This window comes from Equus quagga, chromosome 11, assembly GCF_021613505.1.
Source record: "Equus quagga isolate Etosha38 chromosome 11, UCLA_HA_Equagga_1.0, whole genome shotgun sequence".
NCBI classification, from domain to species: Eukaryota; Metazoa; Chordata; class Mammalia; order Perissodactyla; family Equidae; genus Equus; species Equus quagga.
The window spans coordinates 109,848,248-109,865,076 of record NC_060277.1 but is presented as its reverse complement, the minus strand read 5'-3'; the positions used below and the strand labels follow the sequence as shown (position 1 = coordinate 109,865,076).

The window sequence follows — 16,829 nt, the reverse complement described above, 5'->3', positions numbered from 1 at the left end:
AAGAAACATTCGTCCCCCCCATTTTCCGTCGCAGTCCGGCGCGACCCTCGGTGGCAGCGCTCGCTCCTCTCAGGCCCCCATGCAGGCTCCGCCCCGGCTCGTCTCTTGCAGGTTCTCGCGAGGTTTGAGGCGGCGGGGCCGGCCCGGGCGGCTGCAATATGGCGGAGGCGGAAGGGGAGAGTCTGGAGTCCTGGCTGAGTGAGTAGCCGCGGCCGCTTCTGCCTGCCCTCGAGCCGCCGAGCTGCCCCTCTCCTCACCCATAGGCCCCCTCCCTGGGCGCCTTGACGGCGCCGCCTTGCAGCCCGCTTCTGTGCTTCCCCCCGGCGCGAGCATTCCATGATCACGCCCCTTCCCCAGCAGGGCGCCCTGGCCCCCGCCCGGCCCCGCTCCCTGTCCTGCGGCGCGTCCGCCCGCTTCCGCGCTCCGCGGCGCGAGCTCGGGTCTTGTCCGGGCCCCGCGGGCTTCGGGAAAGCGACAGCCCAGTACTGCCGGCTGACATGCATCGGCGCTTTGGGGGAGATTGTGCTGAGGCCGCGCGCGGGGCTGTGCCTCCGGGACTCCTGCGCCTCAGTCCCTGACGAAGGGAAAAGCTCCGGATTTGGGCTGACGCTCCGGGAGCGGCGCTTGCCGCTGAGTGTACACACACAGCTTCAGAACTGTGGCCATGTATTCGAGAAGTGACTGCTTCGCGCAGGCAGAATGTTCGAAGTGAGAATAATCTAAAGAGAGAGAGAGAGAAAGAACAGAGCTCTGCCTTTTTCCTGCGGTGACCAAAGCATGGTGACACCTCTGTTGGGGACCCTCCTCCCCGCGCTCGGGCACACACACACGCACTGGAACATCTTAACGAGCCATTCGTCGGTAACCTACTCTGAGCAAAGCTGAGGAGCACAGCCTGACGCTGTGGTTATAGCGGCCTCTTGCTATAATTGCTAATTCATATTGCTATTAAGGGAAATATGGGTTAACCTTGTTAGGTAGTACTCTGCTGAAGGGTTAATCAGTTAACTTTCCCATGAGCTAGTGGAGGTCCCTGGAGGCCTCTTTAAGTGAAGACAGAATTGGACAGGGTAATAAAACAGGTTGGATGCCTAGATATTGCCTCGCGCAGAGATCTCTTATTTACTAGAGCCTTCAGGCTCTTGGAGGTGATGGACGTTTAAAATCTTCCAATTGTCTGACCTTTCTTGGTTGAACTTTGGTTATATTTGCAAAATCTGCAGTTGCAGACAGGTCACAAAGCCTTCTGTATATATGGAACTGTTCTCCAAGGAGCTCAAAGTGTTCTAAAGACTTTCATTTAACTCATTTATCAAGAGTCCTAGCGAAGTAGGTACTACTGTCACAATTTCACAAAAAGAGGATAGCCTGACTAATCAAACCACTTGCCCAGAGCCACTCAACTGGATGTAAGCACACTGGAATTGCTTCAATTCACAGATAGTAATGGAGACATCGGAGTAATTTACATGACCTCAACTAAATTTAATAGGCTAGTTTTAGACTTATATTTTGCTTTTTTTTTTTTCTGCTGTTTCTCCCCAAATCTCCCCAGTACACAGTTGCATATTTTAGTAGTGAGTCCTAGTTGTGGCATGTGGGACGCCGCTTCAGCATGGCCTGACGAGCAGTGCCATGTCTGCGCCCAGGATTCCAACCAGTGAAACCCTGGGCCACCAAAGCTGAGCACAAGAACTTCACCATTCGGCCACAGGCCAGCTTCTAGAGTTGTATTCTGAAATAGAAGAGGGACAGACCTGTTTCTGAGGGCGAGTGGAGATGGCGAGGGGGGATGGAATGGTGTCTGTTTGCGACTAGAGCTGAGACCGGCCTTCGACTCTTTCCCATTGGAGTGACATATGGGGCAGTGTTAAGATTCCTTCCATTCTTGGGGCCAGCCCGTGGCCGAGCGGTTAAGTTCGCGTGCTCCACCTCCGACCCTGGGCGTGGACCTAGCGCCACTCATCAAGTCACGCTGAGGCACGTCCTACAAAGTAGAACCAGAAGGACCTACAACTAGAATACACAACTATGTACTGGGGGGCTTTGTGGAGAAGAAGAAGAAAAATAAAAAATAGAAGATTGGCAACAGATGTTAGCTCGGGTGCCAATCTTTAAAAAAAAAAAAGATTCCTTCCATTCTGATCCTCTGTTCAGCTTCACAGTTCTTAAAACTTACTGGTGTGAACTGTACCAGTTGAATGGACCAGTGCTTGGGGTTCAGCACCATCTTAGTCTAGGTCCTTGTCACTCCCTGCTTTGCCAGAATTATTGCGGATGCCTCTGCCTGGCCCAGTGTCTCAAGTCTCTCCCCACCGCCCCTCAGTCCGTTCTGCATTCGGCTCCCAGCGGAGCGTTTCTGTTTAGTCATCCCACTGCTGCACACCTACTGCCGCCTCTTTGTGGCTTCCTGATACTCCTCCTTGCTTTGATCAGTTGGATGTTCTTGTCCCACCAACACACATTGCTCTCCTTATCTGGAATCCCTGTTCCCCTTTGCTCAACTAAATGTTTTAAAACACATCCCAGATTCTCCTCCCCTACGAACCATCTCTCAGTGACTTCAGCCTTCTCTCAAGTCCTGTCATTACCACAGTCAGTCAGTATTTAATGAATACCTGCTGTGTGAGGTGTTCTGAAGATTAAGAAGTTCAAGCAGTCTTTGCCTTCAGTTTGATGAAGCTGTTGCTGGAGTAGGTAAAACATTCCTAAATAAAAAGAGAAAGATACAAGGCAAGAGCCATAAATGCTAAAATACAATTTCTTCAGGAAATTGGGAATAGGTGGAGTGGAAGATGATTCTCTCAATGAGGAGACAGCATTCAAGCTAGGCCTTAAAGAATGGAGAAAATTGCCTGAGAAAACACCAGATGGTGATACAGAGGGAGCAAACCTGGCGTGGGGCACATGTGTTTGGCTGGTTCAAGCAGGGAGTTCCTGTAGGAGTGTAGTGAGAAAAAAAAGCTGGGAAGTTAGAACCAAATTCTGGAAAGGCTTGAATTCCAGCCCAAGAAGGTTAAATTTCTACAGTTCTCGGGTCGCCATTCCTACTGAACCTGGTGGAATCAGTGTTTTAGGAGGATTGAAATGGGGGTATTATATAGGATGGATTGGAGCAGAAGTTCTGGAAGCAGGTGAGAAGTAAGGAGGTGGGCTGGGGGCAGGGATTAGAAGGGAAGGGAGAGATTTTAAAAGATTGAGAAGGAAGGGAGTACAGACTGATGGAAATAAGTGAAGAGACAAAGGAGTCAATGATGGGGGTTCAAATCTGGGTGCCTGGGGGTGGGGACAAAGGGAGCCGTTGAGTGGTGGCACCATTTATAGAAATAGGGAAGTCAGGAAAGAGAAGTGATGGATTTTGTTTTTAGATGCTTTTCTGTACCAGATTAGCACTTGTTAATTACACGCTGTCTTGGTTTTTGTTCTGGTTATTTCTCATGTGTTGCACCAGAAGAGCTTAACCTCCTCAAGGGTAAGATCTGAGTTTTGTCTGTTTTTTTTGGTCCCTCCAGGACCTAGCATGCCGTGCACTTAATTTTCTATGGGTGCTTAACAAACGCTTGCTGATTGACTAAGTCTCTCGATTCAAGAACCTAGCATCGAAGGTTGACTCTTGACTCTTTTTCAATCCTATGTCCTTTTTTTTGAGGGAGATTAGCCCTGCGCTAACTGCTGCCAATCCTCCTCTTTTTGCTGGGGAAGACTGGCCCTGAGCTAACATCCATGCTCATCTTCCTCCACTTTATATGTGGGACGCCTACCACAGCATGGCTTGCCAAGTGGTGCCATGTCCGCAGCCGGGATCCGAACCGGTGAACCCCGGGCCGCCGAAGCAGAACGTGCGAACTTAACTGCTGCGCCACCTGGGCGGGCCCCCTGTATTCTTGCCTCTGCTTATTTCTAAGTCATTTGCTACATTGAACTTGCAGTCTCTGGGATGTCTGACCCATGTTGGGATGGGATAATCATTGCTGCTATTTCCATTCCTACTTGACCTTTTGAGGTCCCACAATAGTCAAGGCTAGAGATGGAATTAAGCTGAAAGTGAGAGAAGGAGATCTAGAGGCACAGACGCAAAAGAGAATGAGGCTTTCAGCAGGGACCTGAAAATAGAAACCTTGAGTCAGAGTAGAGCCCAGGGGGCAGTTCTAGAAGGCAGGGTCTGCAGGGAGGCTCTCCTGTCACCCTTGTGCCAGGTGAGAAGAATGTCGAGTGGGTGGAACATTGTGTGCATCTGCTGGAGGAGGCAGTAGGCAGATGGAGAGATCAACTCACCCAGAATTATCCCCAGAGGTTTCTTTTAGTTCTTGTGGGTGATCAAGGTCTGCTTTCTGAGTCAGCTGGAGAGCTGGAGGAGATGCTCAGAGTGGGACCCACCATTGCTGAAACCAGGGCTTTTTGTGCCCATGTGTAGGCACAGGGCTCTCGGCAGATTTGCAGTAGAAAGTCTATTAAGGTGAAAGGATGTGGGATTCTAGAGAAGTTGAACACAAGTGAAAAGTAAGTGGGAGTATTCTTGGAAGTAGAGATGCTATAGGTATTATAGCAGGCCCAGGAGGAATACGTTGTTTGGTGAATGCCCATTGCTTATGTACGAGTCGGGAAAGGAAGGGGTCCATGTTGTCCTCTCTATTTGTAAGATGCTCTTCCAGTTGTGAACAGTAGAAGTGAGTGGACTGCTTTTTCTTATACCATGAGGTGTGTGATTCTTCTCAAAATGATAACGTTGATGAGAATGGGTATGGCTCCTCAGAACATCTTACTTTTGTATCCTATAGCCTCTTGAAGTCATGTGAGAACTTTAAGCATCTCAAATGATAGGAATTAGTAACAAAGCCATGGTAACACCTGAGAAGATTTCAGACAACTGGTGGGAGACACTTGGTGCCCCTCTGGAAGGTGACAGCTAGTAGGTCACTGTGGTAATAAATCGCCACTCTTTTTTTGTGTGAGGAAGATTGGCCCTGAGCTAACATCTGTTGCCAATCTTCCTCTCTTTGCTTGAGGAAGATTATCGCTGAGCTAACATCTGTGCCAGTCGTCCTCTGTTTTGTGTGGGATGCCTCCACAGTGTGGTTTGACAAGCAGTGCTAGATCCATGCCTGGGATCTGAACCTGCGCACCCGGGGCTGCTGAAGCGGAGCACACAAACTTAACCACTATGCCACCGGGCTGGCCCTCTATAAGTAGCCACTCTTGATAGAATTAATCTTCCTTCCCTTCAATCTTGACATTTTTAAGGGCCTGCTAATTCTCTTTTCAAGACTGAGGATGGACATCTCTCCTTTCTTCCAAATGCGAACCTAAACCATCAGAATCTTCTTGCAGCCAGAGCAGAAACACTGCCAGGCAGGCGCAGGGTCTCCTTGAGTTCTGCATGCCTTCCCTCTGCCTTGGGGTGGCATCTGCTGACCTCTTGTGCCTCAGAGCCCAGTTGGGGCTGTTGGTTTGGGAGTCCCTGTTAGGATTTGATTGTGGAGCTAGTGATTTTTAATGTTAGGAAAAAAGGAACTTAAGAAAACACAGTCATGAGAAATCAGAATTCAGGAACTTCTAATAGCACCCCTTGTTGGGAGGGGGTTTTTCAAGGCTCTGTCACCCTGCTTTTGGACCTCATGGGAATCTGCAGGAGGAGCCTGGGTGTTTAAAAAAGGATATACGCCTTCAGCTTTCCATTTGTCTTCTGAACCTGAAGCCCTAAATTTAGCAAACAGCTTGAGAATGCTTTCTGGAAGAGACAGACTCCAAGATCTGAATCAGATGGGAACACAGTCAACCCCCCTCAGCAGGGGCCATCCTCTGTCAGCACGAGTTCTGAGGGCAACAGAGAAAAGAGGACCCACGCCAAGTATTAGGAGACCTGGCAGCTGGATTTTAAACCCTCAGTGACCTCTGAGACCTCTCCAACAGACAGCACAAGGATTGGTACTTAGCGGGGGTTCCCTCAGTGTTGTTAGCTTCACTTAACGTGATGAGCATTGTGTGCAATTAAAAAAACATTTAAAGCGTTAAGGAAGGGTGTGTAGGAAATATGCATGTTTTGTAAGTATGTATATTTTATCAAGTATCACCTGCCTTCAATTTCTCCAGGAAACACTGCTTGATCATCCCTACTTGCTTAACACTTACCTTGTTTTTATATAGCTGCAGTTATCTATATTTATTTCTTATACTAAACCTTTTATATAGGTATATCTGTTTGGATATTTTAGTTATTTGTGTTTGTGCTGTCAATCCTGATCTACTCTAAGCTCTCTGAGGCTGGGGATTTGTTTTCTGTTTTGTTTGTAACTTTCAAAATACTGGACAGAAAGTGTAGTATTTGTATTTGACTTGCTGCCTGCCTGAACTATTGAGGCTTCTCTATTAGAGAAGAAATTTGGAAGCGAGCTTACCTTCACATCAGTGCCGAAAAATTGTCAAGAAAACCTTCCATTGTGTCCTCCTTGCTCTTTATAATTGTCTTTTTCTTTGTTCTGTCCCAAGATAAAGCCACCAATCCTTCCAACCGCCAGGAGGACTGGGAATACATAATTGGCTTCTGTGATCAGATCAACAAAGAGCTTGAAGGGTGAGTCCCAAAGCTATTAGCGGGCAGGTGAGAGATAGCTGACTGGAAAAGTCGAAAACTGTGGCCAAGGAGGGCTAGCCAGATGGCCCCAGGGTCAGTGTCCTGAAAGTGTGGTCTGCTTATCTCCCAGGCCACAGATCGCTGTCCGACTGCTGGCCCATAAGATCCAGTCTCCGCAGGAATGGGAGGCAGTCCAGGCCCTGACGGTAGGTCTTTCATTCTGACAGTGGATCTTCATGAACCCAGGCCTTTCCTCATGCCCACACTGAGTTCCCTGAGCTTCTCAGGGCTCACACCCTAAGCCAGCTGAAAGTCCTTGAAACAAACAAGATATACTTGGAACATGTTCAGACAAATGTTCCACAACTGTGTGTACCCTTGTGCCAGGCCCTGATGCTTCAAAGACGGCTGAAGTGCAGTCCCTGCCAGCATGGCGAGTCTAACGCGTTCTGTAGCTAAAAATAATGCCGGTTCCTGGTGAAGGCATCACACCTACAGGCGGATCTTAGTGTTTATTCAGATTAAGAGGATTCAAGACGTGGAGCCTTGTGTAGCGCTTAGGCACCTTCAGGCTTACCAGGTTTCTCCCCTGACTTTACTGGGGTCCTGGAAAGATGGAAGAGAGGAAATGATCATGGAAAAGGCACGTAGGTGACCCACCTGTGTGCCTCTGTCCTCTTCATCGTAGAGCAAAGGTCTTGAAACAGTGGTTCTCAACTGGGGGCGGTTTTGCCCCCCAGGGGACGTTTGGCAATGTCTGGAGACACTTGGTCGTCACACATCAGAGAGTACAACTGGCATCCAGTGGGTAGAGGCCAGAGGTATTGCTAAACATCCTATAATGCACAGGACAGGCTTCCACAACAAAGAATAACTGGCCCAAAATGTCAGTAGTGGCGCAGTTGAAAACCCTGCTTTAGAAAGACAGAAGCCGAGAGGGAGCACTGGGGTGGTATGCTCCTTGGCATGAACTGCGGGCGCCAGGGGCCACAGGCAGCACAGGAGAACTTAACGTGGTTTTACGGGCCCCAGAAGGAAGACAGCTGGGAGCAGGGAGAGGGAAAGGTCATGTCATCTATAATGAAGAAAACAGAATTTAAATTTCATCTCCCACCTCCCCAAGATGCTGATCAGCTTGTGGAAAGAACCCTCGACCCTGAGTCAGAGAAACTTTATATCTCTGGGTCTCAGTTTCCTCACCTGTAAAATACGAGGGCAGAATCTTGTAGCAAGGCACCTTCCAGGACTGACCTTGCATCTGTCTTGGTACCTGGGTCTCAGTGTTTCTTACTTTAGTTTCTGCTGAGCTTCTCCAGAAGAGGTTTGCAATTTGAGGGACACGGGAGTTAGTGATCCTGTTGCCCTGGTGTTCCCTGGGGCACTGCACACGACTTCTGATCTGTTCTTCCTTGGGTGAATAATTTTTTCAGCGGTATCTATGCAGGTGTCCAGCTGAGTGCCAGGTCCCACCCAGAGCCCCTGACACTGAGCGCCTCTCCTTTGTGTGGCTACAGGTGCTGGAGGCGTGTATGAAGAACTGTGGGAGGAGGTTTCATAATGAAGTGGGAAAGTTCCGGTTTTTGAATGAGTTAATCAAAGTCGTCTCTCCAAAGGTCAGTCACTGGCAGTCTCCTCATTTCTAGGAACTTTCGTGTTCCTTCCCCTCTCCCATCTTACTGGCTTTCACTGCACAACCAGCATTTCCACGGATCTGAGTTTCTCTGTGTCCTGTCCTTAGAGAGCTAGGTCCTGAGGGTAGCAGGATGACCATCCAGGCCGCAGGGACAGGCAGCCCTCTCTGACAGGCCCCCAGCCTAAATGTGGCAGGTGATGCGGCCGCAGCTGTATGTGTGTCCAGGGGGACATGCCTGCGTAGTGTGGACTTCTGGGCTCCTAGTGACAGCAGTCACTTTTCTTTGGCCTGTCTCATGTGGATACAAGGAGTTGGCCTCCCTCCTTACTCAGCTTCTCAGCTTCTATTGCCGTGCTTAAACTCTGGGCACCCACCTAAAGCAGAGGGAACAATTTTTCATACTAAAGACATTCTCGTTAACTCTTTCAAGGTAAAATGCAGTTGTGTTTCTGACAGACTGTGCATGGCAATGCAGCTCTCAGCCTCCTGCCTACCCTCAGACTGTGTCCCAGTTGGGTACAGCTATGCCACATGCAGTCGTCGTCATGGTGTGTCCCCCCACCCCCGTCCTCTCCCAGTGCATCTCACACACATCTAACACTTGATGGTCTGGAGTAAGCTTGAGGACTGTAGCTAATTAGTGACCACTTCATTGCTATGAAGAGAGCCTTCCTACTGTCTCTGCCTCCAGAATGCAGTTACTAGGTTTTCCTTTTGCCTCTTAGTACCTGGGGGACAGGGTGTCTGAGAAAGTGAAGACCAAGGTTATCGAGCTCCTTTACAGCTGGACCTTGGCTCTGCCAGAAGAATCAAAGATCAAGGATGCCTACCACATGTTGAAGAGACAGGGTATGTGCTACCTTCTCTCAGCCTCAAAGCAGCGCGAAGGCTGGCCAAGGCCAGGAAGAACGAGGGGGGTGTCTGCTGTCTCCGGGCTACCTCCCTTCCTCCTTCTCAAAGACAATGGGAAGGGCTTGGCTGGGGTTTGATGGCTTGAGGTGTGCGCAGCCTGCTGTCCCTGCCCTGCCTTTGCAGGTCCTCATCACAGGGATGTGCCCCCTTGCTGGGCACTGTGTGAGGAAGGGCAACAAGATGACCTCAGCCTGAGCAAATGCTCTCCCCCTTGTGTCCCCTTTCAGGCATAGTGCAGTCTGACCCACTCATCCCTGTGGACAGGACACTGATCCCTTCTCCACCGCCTCGTCCCAAAAACCCTGTTTTTGATGATGAGGAGAAATCCAAGGTAAAGCGCATCCCTGCCTGCGGTGTCCTCAGATGAGGTGTGGGCTCGCTCAGAGCTACAGGGAGTTCCAGTCTCTGTGGTCTCCATGGCTGGGGTACTGCCTTTCCCTTCACTGTTGATACCCTCCTCTTCCAGCTTTTAGCCAAGTTGTTGAAAAGCAAAAACCCAGATGACCTGCAAGAGGCCAACAAGCTCATCAAGTCCATGGTGAAAGAAGTGAGTGGGCCCTGGGCCTTGGGGTGTGGGGTGGAGGAGCCTGTGACCACAGAGCAGAGGTCCCTTCTCCCGCGTCAGGCCTGTTGTTAGCCCCCACCGCCGTGCCTGGAGATGCTAGAGAATGGAAGGAGAAGCGTTGGAGCTTCTGAGGAAGAATGGAACAGAGGAGCAAGAGTAGATGGGGCCAGGTTTGGGTGTGGGGGGGCTGCTATTTTAGAAGAAAAACTGTGGATTGAGTCTGAGGCTTGTGGTTCCCAAGAACCATGCATTGAAAGGAGCTTCCTTTAAATGGAAGGAAGCATCTACTCATGTTCTCTAGTAAAGTGTGATCCTTGCCTTGCAGGATTCTAAGGAGTCAGTGGGACGAGTCTTGTTGAGCTCTTTCTCCTTGATCCTCTTTGATGCAGGATGAGGCGCGAATCCAGAAGGTAACCAAGCGTCTACACACTTTAGAGGAAGTTAATAACAATGTAAAGCTGCTCAATGAGATGCTGCTTCATTACAGCAAAGAGGATTCTTCAGAAGCAGATAAGGAGCTCATGAAGGTAGGCCCACCTCTAGGAGGGGAGCTGGGCTCCAGGAAGGGGAGCCAGCCTTTGCCAAGTCCCCGCCCTAAGACACTGCCACCCACCCGGTTCCTTAACTTATTAATCAGCATAGCAGCCAGGTAGAGAGGGGGTGGCACCCTCATTTTACACATGAGCTATGGCTACCTCACCCGAGGCGTAAGAGCTGCGTGGACACCCAAGTCTGTGTGACTCTGCAGACCCACCCTCGGGCTCGCTCCTGCTCTGTGCCTTGCCTTCTGCCTCGGGGACATTGGGCAGAGAGGTTCACTGTGTGCACCTGATACTGCACTCAGTCCTCGGTCACATAGATACTCTGAATTCTAAGCACGTGCCAGCCTGGGAGGCAGAAAGGGATGTACTTTCCCTCATCTTTCTTGGTGACTTATCTGCCTAGGCAGACATCTTGGGTGACACAGTGTGATGGAGGCTGGCAACAGGAAGACATGTACTCTGAGCCCAGCTCTGCCAGTAATTGTGGAATCATAGGAGAGCCCTGGTGATTTTCCGGGCATGGATGGTGAATTAGATGATCTCCAAGGGCCTTTGTCGCTCTGATGTTCATGTCTGAGTCTCTTTCAGGAGCTGTTTGATCGGTGTGAGAACAAGAGGCGGACGTTATTCAAACTAGCCAGTGAGACAGAGGACAATGACAATAGTTTGGGTGAGGGAAAAGTAAAGAGTAGTTGACAAAGGTGTGATCGGGGGAGTTGTCATGGCCAGGAGTGAGAAGTCTCCTTTCTGCTCTAGGGGACATCCTGCAGGCCAGTGACAACCTCTCCCGGGTCATCAACTCTTATAAAACAATCGTTGAAGGGCAGGTCATCAATGGTGAGGTGGCTACGTCAGCCTTGCCTGACTCTGAAGGTAAAATGTTCCAGTTCCCCATTCTGAACCCTTCCAGACCAGCCCCAGTCCCCATCACCAAGCCACGGGTGCACGTTGACCAGTGTGTCATCCCTCAGGGCCCGAGGACTCTAAGCCATTCCAAGCAGTCTTTCAGCTTCCCAGAGGCCAGCAGATGCGGATGGGGTTTTTCTGCTTGTTTTTCAGTGTTCCCCTGGCACAAATGCCCTTGGATTACGTCAGAGGCTGTGCTCAGGGTCTGTCTCCTACTGTGCAGCCAGCCCCTAGAGTGGCCCCTAATTATTCCTGTCCCCATCCAGGAAACAACCACTCCAGTAACCAAGGCACTCTCATTGACCTTGCTGAGTTGGAGGCACCAAGCAGCTCGTCCCCAGTGTTGGCGCCTGCGCCCCCCTCCTCTGGCATCCCTATCCTCCCTCCACCCCCACAGACCTCGGGACCTGGGCGCAGCCAGTCCTCCAGCCAGGGTGAGGCCCCCCCCGGGCCCAACAGCACAAGCAGTGCCCTCTGTCTGCTGGATGAGGAGCTGCTCTGCTTGGGTACGTCCTAGAGGGAGGCCTTACAGGGTTCCTGGTGGGGCCGGTAGAGAAAGGCATGCGGAATCGGGCGGAGGGCCGAGACGTGGAGAGTCAAACTCAGTGTCCCTCAGGCTGCCAGGGGAGTCTGCACACAGACTCCAGGTGGACACGGTGGACCAAGTGTCTTGCTCTGCTGCCCTCTCCTCTGGAGGGCCTCCCTCTGAATATAAGGACTGAAGAGGATCCATTCCCCTCTGGAGCTGCCTGGGAACACCTTCTCCCCACTCCGTCACCCCTTGATGCCACTTCTGTCATGTGACCCTTCCTCAGGCGAGGTGGGGCTGGGGCTGCCCCAGCCCAGAGCCTCTTCTCATCGTGGTCATCTTCTCTGTTGTCAGGCCTCACTGACCCAGCCCCCAGTGCTCCGCCCAGAGAGTCAGCTGGAAACAGCCAGTGGCCCCTGTTCCAGGTACGGGCACAGGTGACACCACTGAAGTGCTCGACAGCCTTCATATAATAATCCTCCTCTTTCCGGCTAGTCCTCAGCTGCAGTTAGCTAGAGCCCACAGTCCTAACCCTGGGGCCCTGCCCTGGGTGGGGCTGGGAACAGGGATCACATCCCAGGGCTTTCTCTGGCCCTCCTCAGAGGGCTGTTAGTCCACCGGGGTTGCGTTAGGGCCCCCAGCCTAGGGGGACAAGGGGTGAGAGCTAAAACCCTTTGCTGCATGCACCAGACCCTCCGCAGCCTTTGCTCACTCATGCTTTCCATTCCCAATAGAATGAACAGTCGGACCTGGACTTCTTTGGCCCCAAACCTGGGACTGCTGCCTGTAGCCCCTCAGACGGGCCTCTCCTCCAGCCCTCAGCAGCCCCTGCAGGCAACTCCCAGGCTCCACTGCCACCCTCCTTCCCAGCTCCTGTGGTCCCAGCCAGTGTTCCTGCCCCCAAAGCCGGCTCCTTCTTCCCTACTGGCTTGGCCCCAGCTTCGGCCCCAAAGGCTGAGGCCACAGTGCCCGGGCACCATGCCTCAGCTTTGGGCAATAGCACCCTGCACCAGCTGGATGCCCTCGATCAGCTTCTGGAAGAGGCCAAAGTGTAATGAGTGGGAGAGAGGTGGGGTTAGGGTGGGTCTGGGTGGGGCTCGGGCCCATGCAGAACCAGAGGCAGCTCCAGAGGGGTTGGGGATGTTCCTTCTTTTTTTATGATTTTATTTATTTTTTAAAATTTTTCCTTCTTCTCCCCAAAGCCCCCCGGTACATAGTTATATATTTTGGTTGTGGGTCTTTCTGGTTGTGGCATGTGGTACGCTGTCTCAGCATGGCTTGATGAGCAGTGCTAGGTCCACACCCAGGATCCAAACTGGTGAAACCCTGGGCTGCCAAAGCAGAGCACGCGAACTTAACCACTGGGCCCCCATGTTCCCTTTTGATCTGATCTGTCAGGCTGGAATTTAGAAGCTAGGGAGTGCGTAAGAGCCAGCTCTGGCCTGGGGGGCCTTTGCGAAGGGTTGACCCAGCAGCCCTGTCTGGTCTCTGACTTGCCTTGTATTCCTTTCCTGCCTCCAAGGACCTCAGGCCTGGCGAAACCCATCTCCTCCAACTTCTTCCCTGGGGCTGCCACCTCCTCTCTTATCTCCACCACCACCCCAGCTAGGCCTCTCCTCCCCTTCTCCACGGGGCCTGGCAGCCCTCTCTTCCAGCCACCTGCCTTCCAGTCCCAGGGCAGCCCCATGAAGGGGCCTGAGCTCTCCTTGGCCAATGTGCACGTCCCCCTGGAATCTATCAAGCCTAGTAGGTGTTGGAGGCTTGGGGTGGGAGGAGAGGTGGGGCCCACAGCTTGCAGCATTGTGGGGAGTGTGAGAAGGGTGGGTGGGTACAGGCTTTTCTTGCCTGGGTCCCTAGAGCCAAAGGTGACCTACTTTCCTGCTGTCTCAGCCTCTGCTTTTTGCCAGTGCACTCTGGGGAGGTTCTGACAGACTCCTGCAGGGAGCCTCATCACCACAGGGTCGCCCTGCTCTCCCTCGGCTGTGGCAGACACCCCCAGCACTCATGTGGGTATCTCTCCTTCCACACCCACATGCCGCCTTCTTACAGGCAGTGCCCTTCCTGTGACAGCCTATGATAAAAACGGCTTCCGCATCCTCTTCCACTTTGCCAAGGAGTGTCCACCAGGACGGCCCGACGTGCTGGTGGTGGTAGTGTCCATGCTGAATACAGCTCCCTTGCCTATCAAGAGCATCGTGCTGCAGGCCGCAGTGCCCAAGGTATCCCGGGCTTCTAGAGGCAGAAATTACCTTTATCTTGAACCCACTGTGTCGAGGGCCTCTGTGGCCAGCAGGTGGTAGTATGTCTGTCCACTGTGACTATCCTGGGTTCCATCTTAGGCGGGTACCTGCCATCTCTCTTCAGAGAAGCTTCTCTCTTTGTCTTTAGTCAATGAAGGTGAAGTTGCAGCCACCGTCTGGGACAGAACTCTCTCCATTTAGCCCCATCCAGCCACCTGCAGCCATCACCCAGGTCATGTTGCTGGCCAATCCACTGAAGGTGAGCTAGAACCGGGGGTCCAGCCTGAAGCCCTGGTTGCCCCAGTATTAGGACCTCGAGACGAGCCTGAAGCCACCTCCCAACCTGAAGTGTCATGATACTGCAGCGTTAACCCGCGTCCCTTCCCTATCTTGGTTCAGGGGCTGAGCGAGAATGGGGTGGTGGGAGCAGGGCCTATTCCTTAGCACAGAAAGGGCCCCAAGGGTAGCGGAGAAAAGGACGTCTCACACACTGTCCCTCTGTCACAGGAGAAAGCAAGGCTTCGGTATAGGCTGACCTTCGCCCTGGGGGAGCAGCTGAGCACGGAGGTGGGTGAGGTGGACCAGTTCCCGCCTGTGGAGCAGTGGGGGAACCTATGACTGCAGAGGATGCTGTGATCTCCACTTCGACACCCTCGCAGGCTGCCCTGAGACGGGAGGGCTCTCCGGGTCCAGACTTTCTCCGTGTCCCAACTGCAGTGCTTAGAGCTTTGATATGGAACAGGGGTCCTGGGCATTGCTGCTGGGAGCCGAGCTGCTGCTGTGATGATCTCTCCTCCTTTGGCCCCCTAAAAGGACCTGTTTTTATCTAACTGTGTGACTTGAAGTCGCCATGTACTTTCGGGTGGGGAGTGGCCCCAGATTCTTCTGCACTACTGCCCTGGGAACGTGGACTCGAGACTGGAGTAGGTTTTTCCCCTTGTTCTGGCATCCCCTGATGCCACAAGAGGGGAGGTCTCTAAAGAGAGACTCGTGGCCCTCCCTTAAGGACCACATCCTCACCCCTCAGAGGCCTCAGCCCCCCAGTGCTACTCTGTGCTTCCCCTGCTGGCAGGCTCCTGCTCCCACCTCCAGGGAGGTGGGCAAAGTGCAGCGGTCCCAAATGGCCCTGGGCACAGAGTAAGGAGTTGGTGTGCTGCTCACTCTCCAGCCCTGCCTTCCGTGGACAGCGTCATCCTGGAATGGCCAATGGATGATGAGTTGTGGGCTTGTCCCTGGTGGTAGCAGGCTGTGTCCTATGGACATCTCAGCATAGGATGTGGAACTCAGCCTTTTAGAAACAGAACTTGGCCTCATGGCAGCCTAAACTAGGGATAGGAAAGAAAACAGAAGAGAACCAGTGTTTCCCCTTTTTTGGAAGCAGGTACTCAGAGCTTTCTGGGAAAAGTGTGCCTCCTGCCGTGGGAATAGGCCATCCTACTCACTACCTCTTGCTTGGCATGAAATAAACTGCTCTCCTGCCCTTCACGTCTCTGAAGGGGAGGACAACTCCCACCACCTTCCATGTCCTCCTGCTTTGGCCTCCCCCTCCTCCCACCAGATGGCCTGTGTTGTGGCATAAGGTCGGGAACAGGGGCAGGGTCAGGCATACTGCACTAGACTTATGTCCTTACCTGCTGCCCAGAAACCCTGCCTGTCCCAGCTGCTGATGGGCACTGTCAGCGAGATGTTGGGTCTGGAGGTGGTGAGATTAGGGACCATGCTTGAATCGAGTCACCAGACCCTATTGCTTCCACAGTGCTCAGCCCCAGCTGGCTTGTCCCGGCTGCTCCATCCACTAGATGCAACTGGGCCAAGGACTCCAGGCCTCCCAGGGCTACAGCAAAGTGAGAACACTCAGCAGGGGAAAGAGCACACAGCTCACCTGAGCTCGGGGACGGGCTCAGCCCTCTCCAGGGAAAGGTGGCACAAACCGTGTTCCCTGATCCCTCCCTACTTGTGCCAGGCTTCCTTACTCCATCAAGAGGTCATCTCCCCTTGTCCCATCTTTAGCAAGCAGGTTTCACTGCTTCATCAGGACAGGTCAAAAGTGAATTGATTTCACTACTTAAGGAATAAATCCAAGCATTTTCCAGAGACCGGCTGCCGCGGCCCTGGAAAGGTCCGTGGGATTACTGTATGGAAATGCACCTTTATAATAAGCTTTAGACATGAAAATTATTTATGAGTGTTATTCATTACTATTGAGTCACTGCTTTGTGACAAATAGCTGTACTGGATATACCAACTCTGCTGCCCTTGTTTTGCTGCATGTTAAATAAAACCATTTTTGCCCTACTTGGAATCCTAATATAGACAGCATTTACCCCAGTTGGGGGAAGGTGCCACTCAGGAAATTCCAAATGTAGGTGAGTGGATGTGCTGGTATCCTCTGAGGTTTTTGTTAAAAGTATAGGTTCCTGGGGGCCAGCCCCCTGGCGTAGTGGTTAAGTTTGGTGCGATGTGCTTTGGCGGCCGAGGTTTGTATCGCAGGCACGGACCTACACCACTCATCAGCCACGCCGTGGTGGCAACCCACATACAAAGAGGAAGATTGGCATGGGTGTTAGTTCAGGGCTAATCTTCCTTAAGCAGAAGAAAAAAAGGAAGATTGGCAGCAGATGTTAGCTCAGGGTGAAACTTCCTCAGCAAAAAAAAAAAAAAAAAAAGATAGGTTCCCGGACCTCTTTCTTGTTTAAAGGAGGTGACCAGAAAGTTAACAGATGAGCGTTCCAGATGATTCTGAGGTGAGGCCAGATTTCAGAAGCACAAGTAAACCACTGCAGGCTCCTGTTGAAGTTTCTAATAGGCAGGAGAGCACTGCACTCACTATTCATAACGTCGGGGGTGGCTTTTTTCCTAAGGAGACAGGGAAGTCGGTTCCATGTCGAAGAACATAAGCATTTTCTTAATTTTTGTCACCTCAGCTTTGCA

The 16,829-nt window shown here is 51.9% G+C and overlaps 1 protein-coding gene across 5 annotated transcripts; it reads left to right on the top strand.

Moving 5' to 3' along the window:
- Positions 1-29: 29 nt before the first annotated feature.
- On the top strand, positions 30-16,193 carry GGA3 (golgi associated, gamma adaptin ear containing, ARF binding protein 3). 5 transcript variants are annotated; one of them, XM_046675898.1, is made up of 18 exons: positions 144-198; positions 3,452-3,472; positions 6,487-6,571; positions 6,702-6,777; positions 8,086-8,184; positions 8,930-9,053; positions 9,344-9,447; positions 9,583-9,663; positions 10,071-10,208; positions 10,812-10,893; positions 10,980-11,096; positions 11,396-11,635; positions 12,013-12,083; positions 12,393-12,709; positions 13,181-13,404; positions 13,708-13,877; positions 14,047-14,157; positions 14,406-16,193. In XM_046675898.1, the coding sequence occupies exons 1-18, from the start codon at positions 159-161 to the stop codon at positions 14,514-14,516; spliced, it is 2,211 nt and encodes a 736-aa protein (XP_046531854.1). In that variant the 5' UTR covers positions 144-158; the 3' UTR covers positions 14,517-16,193. The 5 variants fall into 5 exon arrangements, 4 of the variants coding, with proteins under 4 accessions (XP_046531856.1, XP_046531854.1, XP_046531858.1 ...); XM_046675900.1 differs by lacking the exon at positions 3,452-3,472 and having other exon boundaries at positions 30-198; XR_006890642.1 differs by lacking the exon at positions 13,708-13,877.
- Positions 16,194-16,829: the final 636 nt, after the last annotated feature.

What these genes read in the sequence shown, in the direction of transcription:
- GGA3 (XM_046675898.1), top strand. Translation starts at nt 159, where the DNA reads ATGGCGGAGGCGGAAGGGGAGAGTCTGGAGTCCTGGCTGA. An exon ending in GAGTCTGGAGTCCTGGCTGA is followed by an intron (nt 199 to 3,451) that starts GTGAGTAGCCGC and finishes GTGTTGCACCAG; the next exon opens with AAGAGCTTAACCTCCTCAAG. An exon ending in CTTCTGGAAGAGGCCAAAGT is followed by an intron (nt 12,710 to 13,180) that starts GTAATGAGTGGG and finishes CCTGCCTCCAAG; the next exon opens with GACCTCAGGCCTGGCGAAAC.